A 14041-nucleotide genomic window follows, 5' to 3' on the forward strand; every position below is an offset into this window, starting at 1 on the left:
CGAAATAGATAAATTAAGTTTTTGCAGAAATTTTGGCCTGCATGAAATATATGTTTATATATATTTATATGAACATGCTATGAATAAACGTGTTTTGCCCACTTTTCGGCTCAAGGGGAGGGTTTTGCTTACAACCTAAAAGTTTCTTTCTATATCAGGATCGTTTAGGCATCTACACTCACGGATTTGTGTTTCAAGCTGCTCGAAAAAAATGTCCCTTTGGGCAAACTGATATTCCTTTATTTTTTTCTTTGTGCATTGGTGCCCCTTGATCAAGAACTTAATGAAATTAGTTTCAAGCCGATTAGTAAAAAAAACACTTTTCAAACCATTTTAGGAGTACCTGTGCCCCAGCCTTGATTGGGATTATTCTAATTTTTCCTTTTTTCGTGGGGCTCATGTCCATGTTGATCTCTCTTGAGTAGAAGGTCCCTTTATTCTAGTCATCACGACATCTACCAGAACAGGTCGTTGAATCTCAATTAAGCTTGGTTGAAAGTAAATAAGTGACTTATTTCAGCTTCTTGGAATTAGTACCTGATTACCTGATTGGTACTAATCTATATGGAGCGAGGGGTTCCCTACAGAAGCCTCCTGATATCTGGAGATGGATTCTACAAAGTGTTAGGTGGCCTGGACTTGCATAGTCGTTATGCAAGGGTGTCTCTATAAGTGGTATCCATCATGTGAGGAACTACGTAAAAAACCAATAGGCAATGCGATACCTCTTTGAGTGATAATGGGGAACTATAAAGTTTCATCACTTATGGGGTGCTATGACATATCATCACTTGTGACAGAGTCCTCATACCTTTTCTTTTTTTTTATAAGAAACAAAAAGGAAAAAAAATTACATTACTCACAATGACTAGACAATATGAACAACGTCATATCAATCCTTTTTCCCATATAGAAAATGAAGAGCAATGAGAATTAGCTTGTGCTGTCAATTAGCCTTGCCTTTGGCTTTTGCCTATCCCGTTAGTCATTTTATGATGAAAAAATCTCATAAATTTGCGTGAAATTAATTATTAATAACACGCTTTTGGATCCGCTCTAATAAACACCGTTGAAAGACCATGCACATTGATTTTTTAGTAAAAAAATAACAACAGAGAAGCGAACAGGCCTATACACGCGCATAAATAAAGGTAGGCAAAAAAGCAGTCAGATTTCCAAGGAGGCGCTGACTTCCAGCCATTTGGTGTACATCACAGAACGCCACAGGTGCTGCAAAGCTCGGCCGCTATTGGCAGAGTTGTCAAAACTCTTGGTATAGTTCCACCACATTTGTCACACGCAACCTCGTGTACATGATTTCTGAAGGAGAGCAACACCTCGAATATTTTCCTATTCTTCTTCTTTTATTGGACCTTATCATATTATACAGGTCGGTCACTTTAAATGTTCTAAGACACACAGACAGTAAGAGTGGCATGAAACCCCATCTGTTAATGTAGATTAGTAGATGAGTGAAAATACGAGAGATATTTACTCGAAGGACATACGTGGGATTAATCCCCAAGTTACCACCTTTTGGAAAGGATGTCGTGGTAAGTTTTAGCATTTGAAAGTCATGAGAAGTCCAATGAAAAATTTGTTGTCTCGATCACTTTTTGAACTTCTTTAACCTTATTGTTACTTTCAGCATCTGCAACATCATAACTCTTGATATTCTAGGGCACGAACTCATGAAAAGCGTATGGAGGAGGGATGAAGTTTTAACTTTTTTTTTTAAATGAGGAGATGAGAAAACTCATTTATCCCAATATAAGAGAGGAATTTTTCTAATTCTTAAAAAAAATCCCTTCCCTCCCCAAGTGGAATCACTTTCAAAAATAAAAATTTGTTTTAGCCCTGCTTTTTATGACTCCATTATTTTGCCATCCAAGTAAAAGAACTAAAATTAAATGTCTCACCTGAGTCTACATCCAACTTCACAAAATAATATGATGACGTTACTTTCTGTCCAATAACGGTTGGATCAATTGCTTCTGTATCGTTCTGGAGCAAACAAAGAGTCTCTTGAATTGGTGCTAACGGATTTGCAACAAAACTAAAAAAAAAAAAAAATGAAAAATGACACAATAAGAAGCTATTGGCTTTAGCGTTTAGCAGCTCGGGGAAATGGCCAATAGGAACATTTCGTCAACCCGATTCCATTATAAGCCAAGTTTCCGAATGACCTTTAACAGGACGATAAGTTTGCTTACTTCCTTAGAAAGAATTACTAGCCAAAAAGGTCCGCTTCACAGATCAAACCCAGCTTTGCTGGCTCTTGGTCACCTCCCTCCTTTAGCTCGGAGTCTCGACCCTCTCACAATTGTTTTCATGATCTTATATATCCTTTGATGAGGTGATTGTTAAGCCTTCCACCCTCTTGTGCTGGTCATTTTTGTATGTGGCTTATGGCTTATTTTTTGGTTTATGGTATGTTTTCTCAACTTTGGAAAGCGGCAAATTTCTCAAAAGAAGTAGAAACTTTCTTGTACTTAATATAAGAGAGAAGGGTGACCCAATTACCAACTAGTGTTTAAAGTCTCTCTACGATTTAGGAGAGAAGGGTGACCCAATTGCCAAATAGTGTTTAAAGTCTCTCTACGACCTGGGAGAGAAGAGTGACCCAATTGCTAAATAGTTTTTAAAGTCTCTTTACCATTTAGGAGAGAAGGGTGATTCAATTACCAACTGGTGTTTAAAAAACAAAAAAAAGAACCATTTATTTACGCTACACTGAGCAGTCACTGTATTCTGACGAACTCCAAAGACTGATTACTTAGGTGTATACAGGTATACATTATGCTGCTTTACTGCCACTATAGCTCAATGAAAGCCCATAATGAGCTTACTGACAAAAAATATAAGTCAAATATATAGTGTTAAGATGCATTTAATAATAATTGATTTTTTTTATGAAAGAAAAACATGCACCAAAAGTAATATCTGTTGTGATTTTGTTTTAATTATTCATTTCTCTTTTAAATCTTTAAACAAATACCTGTTTCCACAAATAGATTAAGAACCTTAGTTCCACTTTGCCAATTGTGAATATGCTAGACAGGCCATTTCGTATTTGGCAAAACGACACACACAATTTCACTTTGGTTTAAAATTTTATTTAAAAATATTTTGAAATGTTCATCCCGCTTTTATTGCAGAAACCTCCATAATGACTGTACATTTTATTTGAAGATCCTTACAAAAAAAAATATTAGTCCAAGTGGGCTGTTGGTTATATATTACCAACACTAGCCACGCATTTCAGGCCAGGCTTCTCTCAAAATCTCAAAAAATTATAAGATCATACGATAACCTGTTATTTTGGTGTTTTTAAATGCCCCTCACCACTAAATTGACTCCCAAGAAAAAAAAATTTCGCGCATGCCCATTTTGGAAGGGCAATTTTAGGTCTCTGAAAAACGTTCAAAATCGTGCAAAAACCAAAAATGTACGCAAGACTTTGGTATATCATAAAAAGAGGCTGCCCGCTTCAAAGCTTTGTATACCCTGCGGCACCTGTCGTGCATCTGTGAGAAGCATAGCAGGCCCTGCCGTGGATGGGCTCCCACACGTGGCACAGTGTTTAAACCACTGACAAAGCAAGTCGCACCCAGGGATGCACATTAGGTGACGGAAAGCGGAAAACCCCTGGTTTCAACCGAAATGCAATTCATTCAGAGAATAAATTTTCTCTAAATACACACTGAGGCTCATAAATCCCAAAGTCAAGATTCTAGTTAACAATTCACACTTTTCCTTTTTCGCTTTTATACCTATGGATTAAATGCATTATTTAAGACAAAAAGAGATTAAACGCCTTATTTTCACAATCAAATATGAGATTTTATACTTGTTTATTCTCACAATATCTAGCGTAAAAAATCACGTTCGTCAGCGCAAACAAATAAAAAATTCACTTTTGATATAACGGTAATTTTTTTCTGGGTAACTGATACAAATTTTTTGGTCAGCTTAGCAGATGTTAGACATTAAAACTGGAAAATCAGATTATAACAAACGAGATGAATCTTCAGACAAAACAACAGCAGAGAAGGTTATACTGACTAACCGAATAATCTAATTTTACAGACGTTAATTAATGCACAGCGGGTGTCCCGTATGTTTTTATTCCTGACTTATCAACTTGCATTTTTTTTTCTTTTTTTTTTGCTTCGACTGTATAAGATCTACATTTCACGTCATTTAGAATCGTGATATACGAATAAAGAGCAACGCTTTTCTCATAGTAAATAAAAAGAAATAGTCAACAGGACGCGTTTTCCGAAAGTGAAAAAAGAAAAAAACGACTTTCGAGTTATTAGTGCTAGGCCATAGAAGATTTTAGCTCTGTTCAGATTCAGGTGTTATATATCTAATTGGACCTTTCTTAAGAAGAAAAAAAGCTGATATATTGCTCCATCCCATGCATAAATGTTATTTTCCTTGATGCTAAAGACGGGGAATTTTTATAGTTTTTGGCTATGGAGATTCAGATGGTGCGGTTTTCATTTTCGTCCCAACAACATTTTGTCAATTTCCGTCTATTTTTAGAAAATTTTTCTTCGCAATAAGCTTTAAGGAACTAATAGTTACCATTTCCTGAATTAGGTTCAAAGGGCGACTCTTCCTCGCTTGATAACCTTCTCAAAACACATTTTTTTCTAAATTTTCGGTTACTATGGGCTAGAGTTCGTTCTTTACTAGGTTGCAGCTTATGTTGCAACCATGATTCTCAGAAAATTTGAGGGAATTCACTACAATTCCTACCTAAATATAACCTGATACGTGGTTAAGAGTGGCCAAAGGTATTTCTTTTGAAGGGTAAGAAATAGAGGGGTGGAGGGCTACTCGCACAAAAAACTTTTTCGGTTGCTAAGTTATACAATTAAAAAGAATTATCAGAAGTGTGTCAAATTTTCCCGAAAAATTGCACAGAGCCCTTTTGATATGTTCTCTGTCTCCTAAAAAGAGGCTGACCCTCTCCTTGTTGCGATTGCGTCGTTGCAAGTGACGTGAGTAAAAAGTATATTAGAATACATATTCACCTAAAAGAAGCTGCGGCACATTCTGGCTCCTCTCTGCACCATCCCTGGCATTCGTATAACGTCAAGTTTCGTATTGTGTAATAGGTAGTTCCTCGGAAATCCAAATCTGTGAGCTTTTCAAATGCCTGTCGTCCTAAAAATAAAATAAAAATAATTAATAAAATTACATACAATGTTCCTGCATAAATATTCACGATTTTATACTGCTTAGCACTTACGAAACTGATCCTCAAAATCTGTGACCCTAAAATCTTCGAAAACCCCAAAAACTTGACAGATTAAGATCCAAGAGGTCACACTCGGTTTTCATTGCACCCAGGCATTGTAACTTTAATTCACATTTTGTTTACAATTGAAAACTACCTACACATACCAATTAAAATTCAAGTGTAGGCCTAAGTCTTAATCACTTAAGGGCAGAGGGGATAGGATGTTTGTCTAGCCAAATTTGATATTTCAGAAAGATACTACACTAGAACAACAGACAACTATTTTAATTGTACTATTTAATACGATTTAGCACTTCCTTTTCGAAAAGCTAAAGTCCTTCCCCTCTGTACCAAGCTTCTATATGCATGCTAAGTAAAAACAAAATAGGATTAAAACTTAAAACAAGAGAAAAAAAGCCTCTTTGGAAAGTGGAGCTTTAGTCCTGGCTGTTATATTACATGTAATTGGCATTTCAACAAATCTGACCTTCCCCAAAAGTTCAATCATCCCCTGTATACGTATTATATAATTTGAAAAATCCGGTCAAAACTTGAAAAGGGATAAAGTTGAAGTCCACATTTTTTAGATGTGGACTTCAACACATTCATTTGAAGTTCTCAAATGGTCAAATACATATTTAGTTCAAATGCCTGAGATGAAAAACTACATATGGGAGTTGAACCCTAATTCGAATTAAAATGCTCCTGCTCCACGGGTTCAAGCTACTACTCCAAGTTCCTGGTGTTCAAAAAGGTTTTAAAATTCTGGCTAAATCAACTACCATACCTCTTAAAATGGGTCCTTAAACCTGCAAGAGGGTAGATACGCGATACATTCGAAAGCCGTACAAAATTTTACCAACAAACCAAATAGGGGACTTTCAAGAACTCTTCAAAATGATTTGGTTCCTTATCAAGAAAGGACTGAAACATTTATTTAGCATTAAATTTGACAAAAATATACAGTTTAACTGAACTTACGCCAAAAATAAGATACACATATATCATAAACATATGGTATTTAAAATAAACATAGTTAATGGAATAGCTATTTTCGCTTCAATTAGTACAGCGGTATTTTGCACGTGGGTAATTAACACGTATGCCAAATTTAAAGGTCTGAATGCCATGCAACGATTTAGCCTCAGTTATTGGCGACGAACAAAGCGGTTTCTTTTTCTTTTCTTTTTTTAAAGTAAAATTTGATTCACCCAATACTGAAATACAACGATTCTTTCAAAGGTTGCCATTAACATGACTCTTCTTTCAGAGCATTTTAATAAATATAAAAGGGACAAAAATATACTAAAGCAAAGGAAAATCTTCGTTAACTAATAATAAGCAGAATAACTATAATATCTTAACATATCCAAAATATAATTCCAAAAATGGAGAAAATTTCTTAACAGTAAATAATTTATGATAAATTTTTATTTTATTTTCATCCGTCAGTAATTATAATCAAATTACGTTAATACAAATCGGGTTGTCATACGTTCGATCTATACAGGACTGCTACTGTGTTTTGCTACTAAGCCATCTCCTACTGCTTTTTCCGTTTTCCCCTTACATTCTGCCCGATACAGCTGATCTATGGCGTCATTACATGAAAATTTATTGGAGAAGGATTATTATACAAGACCTAGGAGGGAAAGTTTATCGTCTTTTTTTCAATAGAAATACAAAAAAAAGACATTTCTCAATGAATTCACAAAGACTTATTTTTAACATCTAGGAAGGGGGGATGGTGGTGGTGAAAATACCCAAGAACTGTATTTTTAAGAACTAGGTGGGATGAAAAAAATAAGGCAGCCTCCAGCCAATTGACACCAGTGCAGCTGATACTTGGTGGCGTAAAGAAGCCTTCATGTCGGCTCCAAACGACTAGTAAATATACACCTATGCAGTATTTCATAGGAATGATACACTTAATAAACTCCTTATTTCTCTGATCAGAGGAAAAAGAAACTTGACAGTATTCCAGAGGGTCAATAGCCAGGACCGCATCCAGGATTTTTTTCGGGGAGGGGGGTGCTTACAAAAGAAATTTTTCAGGGGGTGGGGTACTTAAAAGACTTTTAAAAACCATATCAATTTGTTTTTATATTCATTTTTGTTCCGTTTTTTTGTGAGTCGGACAAAAGTTTAAGAGTGAGGGGTTCAAACCACCTTAAGCCCCCTTGGATACGGCCTTGCCAATAGCACAATTAAGTATCTAATTCTCTAGTAAACTTGACACCGTTTTTTTTTTCATAGAAAAACCTTTTAGCGTTCAAACGTCTCGTATTATGGTAAGTATTGCAATTACAGCAAGTATAGCCATATGAAAATCATTCCGAACGCTAATATAAATGAGACTAGTATGTTTTTTAATTAAACAAGCGTTGAAAATAGATAAAGTTGATATTTCCACGACTATCTTTATTAAGATAATCGATCAGTAGAAGTATAGATAAGACTTATTGCAAAAAACCTACAGGCCAGAGCAACACATAATATAGTCTACAAACAAAGCTTAGGAACAAAATACAACTTTAGATAAGTAAAAAAAAGGGAAGAAAGAACAATAAAAAGACAAAAAAAAACACGCCAATGTTCAACATTTTAACCAACAAACACCAGTCATAAGACAATTCAAATCCTAAAAACCGTAACAAGCTATCCTCTCAAACATGGTTCTCTATGTTTAATCCCTAAACAAAGAAACTTGCACAAGTTTCTTCGTTCCTCTCAGCTATCTTCGTTTTCCTCTCAGCCATCCACTCAATCAACCTGCATTCACTCCCAAACACTCGTGCAAAATATTCATTCCGATAATCAGACAGCTCTTCACACTCGGTTACAAAATGAAATAAACCATCATTCACACATCCACACATAGGGCAAAAAAGGGGCCAGCCGAAAGCCTAGGCTTTTCCAAAAATTTCCTTCCCTAACCTAAATCTAAACTATCCCCTCTTACCAACAATAAATACTTCGAATCCTCTTTGTGCAACCTGAATTTAAAATAAACCTCACCCCCCCAATAGTCCTTAGCTTGGGAGTAAAACTTCAAAGACTTAGAAGGTCCAGTACTTTCTTGACCTAATTTGGCTACAAATCACGTTTACAGTCCTTCAAGCTCTTTAAAACTTGAAGAAATAAAAGAAAATAGAAGTACTCACCGTTGACTACTCCGCAAAGAAGAACAATCAGAAGGTAGAAATAAACTGTTCCTGAAACATGTCCCATATTTTCTGGAAAAAATGAAAAAGTTTATTGGTGAGTAAAAAAAATGTGTGCATAAAGCAAAATAAGTCTTTAAAAAAGGCATACGAGAAACGAGATATTTAGTTATCAGTAATTTGACCACAAACAAAAGAAACTAACTTACTTATAACAAACACTCAGCAGTGAATGAGAAAGTAAAAGATTTATTCCAGGAGTAAAGACTTTTATGCATAATTACATTTTTCAAGTGTTTTACTGCAATGCATGGCCAAATCCAGGGGAGGGGTACCCTTCTGACCCTCCCCCTATATTTTAGTTCGACTCGTGCAGAAGTAGCAAAAATACATATAAACTAATTTTTAGACACAGAAATCTTGATAGTTATGATAATTTTTCGTAAGACGCCTCCCCCTCGAAAAAAATCCTAAATACGTGTTATTATTGTTAGTTAAGTTTATTTGAGCTTAAATATGTTATTTAAGTTGGCCCCTTGAACACTAAGATCATATAAAGCCTGAAAAGTCAATATTGTTTCCTTAATTTACAAATGGTAAAATAGGCGTAAGCAGGACTGGCCCATAGGAAGGTAGACAGAAGATGATTTGTAATTGAAAATGTTAGCCCTAAAAATGAATTTTTGAAGGTTTCAGCCTCTTTCGGAAAAAATCCCCAGGGATGTCTGGGTAGTTGTTTCCTTAAACGTTCTTCCTGTACACCTTCAATAATTTTAAATTTAATTTATGAGATACATTGAAAAGATATGAATGACCTCCAGAGTCTAGTGGTGAAAATAATTTCCATTTTACTTCTACAATTTCGAAAAATAACTTATAAAAAGAAAATATTTGATATTGTCTTAAGCTTTAGTGAAGTACATAAAGGTTCTTGAAACCTGTGGATAAAGACAAATCCTGGAACTTTTTTTGTCAATACAATAAATGGAAAAGGAATAAGATTAATTGCTCGAAGTCGATCCGTTTTTAGGGCTAGTGATGCCCGGGGCAAAATTGATTACAGTGTCTTCCTCCTAACTCAAACATAAGCAAACATACTGAACCAAAGTGGATGACCCCCTAGCCAAGGTGTCCCTCCCCCAGCCAAAGCACCCGGTGCAGCTCCCGTGTTTTCCCCCTTTTAAACGGCTCTGTGCGTAGTTAGTGAATATAGAATTTTGTTAAAATTACTAAAATTGGAAAACCAGCAATCCAACAGTAAAGATTAATTACAGTGCTGTTCTAGCTAAGTGGTTGGCGCACTGGGTTGGAAATCAATTGTCCTAGGGACACGAATCTGATTCCTGGCGTGACCAGTTATTTGGTTTTGGATGGGGGTCAGTGGTGTGACTCTTATTTTTCATTATATTTTCGTACATATGCCACGATATTTATATAACCCTGAAATGTATAGCCTACTCTGGTCTGTATTTCACAAAAACGTCATTAAACAGCGAAATAGTTTTTGAGTCAACGTTTTTACATTGCATATGGCGAATTTTTCAAGTACATTGGAGCAGTTCGAGTGACGAAACAATAAGAATCGCACAGTCAGAAGATACACACGTCAACAAAAGAATCCAATGAGGCTAACAGCCTTAAATCAGCAATCAAGAACAAGACTGAGATCGATACTGAATCGATACTATCGATACTATCGAAGACAGAGGTCGATACTATTGCAAGAGGAATTCATTCACGCTTCCATAATCAGATTTCATTGATAATGCGCACATTTTTATTTCATTAATTTTTTGAATTTTTTCAATTAATTTTTTCACAATTAATTTTGAAGCTTGCTGACAAGAGATAAAGTTGGAAAAATGAACAAAACAAAAACAGTAGCTTAAAGTTTGATCCTCACGGTCCTGTTTCTTTAGAAAATAAGCATGATGATAGTATCTCCTTGTCCAAATATTCAAATAAATGCCCAAAGAGCAGCTTATTAAAGCGAAGCTATCACCTTCGTGCACAATTCTCTTAAGTGATTGATGATCTAATGAGTCGACATTTATGAACTGCTGGGAAAATGGGGACCGGAGTTTCCATGAATAGAAAGTGGATTGATGCCTCGGCAGTTGTTGCTAGTCATAGCTTCATCCTATTTAAACAGCTTCACGAGTGTAATGTTCATCTTTTGGGTCGGTTCAATTGAGGACACAATAAGCTGCTCACTCATTAAGACTCACGTAGTCAGCAGAAGACACGCACATCAACGGTAGAATTAAAATGATTTTAATAATTAGGTGACTGAGACAAACTGAATGAATTAAAACAGAAAAAGGTGTATACTTCCATAATCCACCTCACAAATAATATCTAAGTTTTCATTTAATTGATCCCTTGAATTATTTATTCTTGACAAAAGGAAAGTTGAAAAAAATTCTCGGCTTGAAACTGAAAATTGAAGCTTTTTTTTTTTACCATGGATGTAGTAATGATAAAAAATTTTAGCACAGGCCAAATAAATATTTGAATCCCAGTGTATCAAATATACATAAACACTGAATGCATATTGTTTAGATCAAATACTCATTGAATCAATTGAATAAAAGTTTGAATTTTATGGACTTTTATTTTTTTTATTTATGTCAAAACTTGCAATAGCGAGAATTCGATATGAAAGTGCACTGATAAATCCCGAATATTTTATCATGTCCTACCTTACAAAAAGCACTGTTTATAAAGCTTTGGTTGTGGATCAGGTGGCTTAAAGCTACGAGAAATTAGCGGCAGTAACATGTGCTTCTACGGCAGTTACGTTCTACGGCAGTTACGGCAGTTTCTACGGCAGTTACGTAGAAACTACGTAATTGAAACTTAGTTTTCACCACGGATGTAGTAATGGTGACAACGTAGCACAAATTAAAGACATATTTGAGTTGCTCTTGCGCAATCTAATAGGAAGAGATGACAAGCTAAAATTTACATGTTTGTATTCAGAAGTAAATGCATAGTGAACGGAATTTAGCTACAGTTTCTGCTTAACAAACATGTTCTCATCGAAAGACCCATTCCCCAACCCGGATTTCAAGATTGATTGCATTTGCTATTCATATTTTGTTCTCTTCTTCTGATATGAAAATAGGTTTTTTAGAATTTTATTTTTGTAGCGGTTGTAAAAATTGCATTATTTCAAGGTTTAGCAATGATTGCCCTAAAATATCTTTTTTATCCATGTCTTTAACTTCGTGCTAGAAAGTTATGTAAGGCTATTCAATATCTTAAAAATCTTTTTGCGAGTCTCAGCATTGTCTGACTGTCTCAAAGAAAAAGGGCACATTAGCGAATTTTTCAAGCCCCAAAAGGGAACTCCCAAGGGATATTTGGTAAAAATTGTTCAGTTATCCGGGTATGTTAAACGTATTAATATAAGAAAAGCTAGCGAAAGGCTTGTTTAAAATAAAAAAAGTATAATGTTTTACTAATTGTTAATCAACAGGCTGTCTATTCAATGTTCTGACATCATGAAAAGTACGTCCCCTGTGTCTGCAAGCTTTTAAATTAAAGCAGCTAGCACCACAGGGAACTCCCAAAGCTATCAAATTAATCAAATGATATTTCTTTTGAGCTGATTTCTAACGTTTTCCAAGGAAGCATTTCAGAATATTTTTAGGTATTTCTTTTTCCTCAACAAAAAAAATAATTCTGCTTCATTCGATTAAAAAACCTCAACTCCCATTATTTTTTAATGATGTAAGTTTCATCTCATCCTCTCTATCTTTGGCACAAAGCGGGAAAAGGCAAATGCTTTTTCTAAGATTTTCAGGAAAGTAGATATCAGTTTTTAGTTTTATGTCGTTCATTCGGATGTCTTATCCCAGCTGTACAAGCTATGGCAAGACTAAAATAATCAACTAAAAATATTTTGACTACACGAAACAAAAAAGTTTGTAATGTACTAGATAAGGATAATTCTTTTACCTACTGCATCCTCTTAAGTAGCCACAGGGATTCAGCGACAAATCTATAAAACTTACAATTCAGTGGAATATAGAATTTAATTATTCGTCGGACAGTTTTGCTTTGAAAGTCCCAATGAAACGGTTCGCTTGTTGCTTGCCCGCTATATCGTTCACAAAGAAGTCTTCAAAACGTGATGTTCATTAGAGCATATCTTACTTAGAACCATCTGCTAGGTTGTATCAGGAACACAACTTCCACTATTTTTTCAGTCAAGAGCAAATTAGACTTTTAGACATTTAAGCTACTATAGCAAAAGCTAAATTACTAAATCTAATAGCGATCAATGTCTTAGAACCAGGGCTGCCAACAAGAAACTTAGGGCAAAACTACCAGGATTGCCTATGAAATCAGGCAAAACTACCCCTTGGAGGGTTTTTAACCTTCCATACGAGATACTTACTTACAAGAAAATCGGGGGTTTCCCCACCTCACTTGGTGTCTGAAATTCATATATTACGTGGGATTTTGTTTACCCCTTTAGACTCACATGCCCGATCTTGCAGAGTCACAACACTGACCCCCAACCGAAATTAAAAGATTGGCGAAACCAAGATTCAAACTGCCGTCCAGAAGGACATATGTTGCAAGCTTAGCGTACCATCCACCCGGGCTTGGTTGCTCTACTGGATACGTCGAATCCATCTTTATGTAAAAAAAAGTTCAAAGGGGGCATTGGAATGGGTAATTTCAGATTAAAAAAAAAGTCAAAATCTGTCCAAATATACTGTAAAAGTCAAAATATATTGTAAAATAGTTCTGTAAAAGTCAAGATATATTAAATATATGAGAGAAATTGCAAAGGTCTCGATACAGGTGGGGGGTATTTCAGACCGAATGCCCACAGCCTTTTGCATGTGCCTACTTTAAACATATGTGAACAACCCCATTTTTTATCATTTATAATTACTCGTAAAAGGTAGGTAAGAAAACTCTTGAGCCCAGTATATATTAATTTTTTCGTAACATTTATTAGTTATTTTTTTTCTTTTATTTTTTGTTGTTGGTTGACAATAATGTAAATATTGTTATTTTTCATAAAATGAAAAATAATATTCGGAAAACGAAAAATTTCGATATTTTTTTTTTCAGATAACATAAACAATGACAGGCAAAATGGGAAACGTAGGAACAATATAAAATTCCTCATAGTCTTTGCTTAAGATTTAATGGCAAACAATTGATTTCAGTGCAACTTTCTGACAAAATGGAAAGATGTTATAAATGAGCCCTTTTACACCAACTGTGAACTGACAACACAATCTCCAATAGTAAAAAGTAGTTAGAGGAACAACGATAATAATTTTAATAATAGTTGTGCCGTTCTACAAAATATTTACTGGTTACTTGTTTTACTTATTTTATATCTTCCTGGGAGGTAGGATAGACTTAAACCAACCAGGGTTGCCACCATGATCAGTTTCTAAAGCGCTGCAATTGCCTAAATTTGCGTGCTACATGCGACTTACGGCGCTAGAGTAAGAAAATCTTTTGCGCGGTCGCGACACGCGCATGGTCCGTTTAAATGTACCTAGATTAGTTTTTAGGTAATTCTTTTAATGTTTTTTAACCAAGAGGAATAAAAATGTATCCAAGAAAATGTAGCTGATCAGAGTGCTGA

The 14041-nt window shown here is 35.2% G+C and overlaps 1 protein-coding gene across 1 annotated transcript in view; it reads right to left on the reverse strand.

The window, feature by feature from the left end:
* Positions 1–14041, reverse strand: part of LOC136037285 (uncharacterized) — an 85051-nt gene that overhangs the window by 60677 nt on the left and 10333 nt on the right. The window contains exons 2-4 of the mRNA XM_065719919.1: positions 8419–8490; positions 5046–5178; positions 1920–2056 (exon numbers count right to left, since the gene is read on the reverse strand). Coding sequence (XP_065575991.1) covers positions 1920–2056; positions 5046–5178; positions 8419–8485 — 337 coding nt within the window. The 5' untranslated portion in view covers positions 8486–8490. The remainder of the gene's footprint in view (positions 1–1919; positions 2057–5045; positions 5179–8418; positions 8491–14041) is intronic.

This window comes from Artemia franciscana, chromosome 16 (assembly GCF_032884065.1).
Source record: "Artemia franciscana chromosome 16, ASM3288406v1, whole genome shotgun sequence".
NCBI lineage: Eukaryota > Metazoa > Arthropoda > Branchiopoda > Anostraca > Artemiidae > Artemia > Artemia franciscana.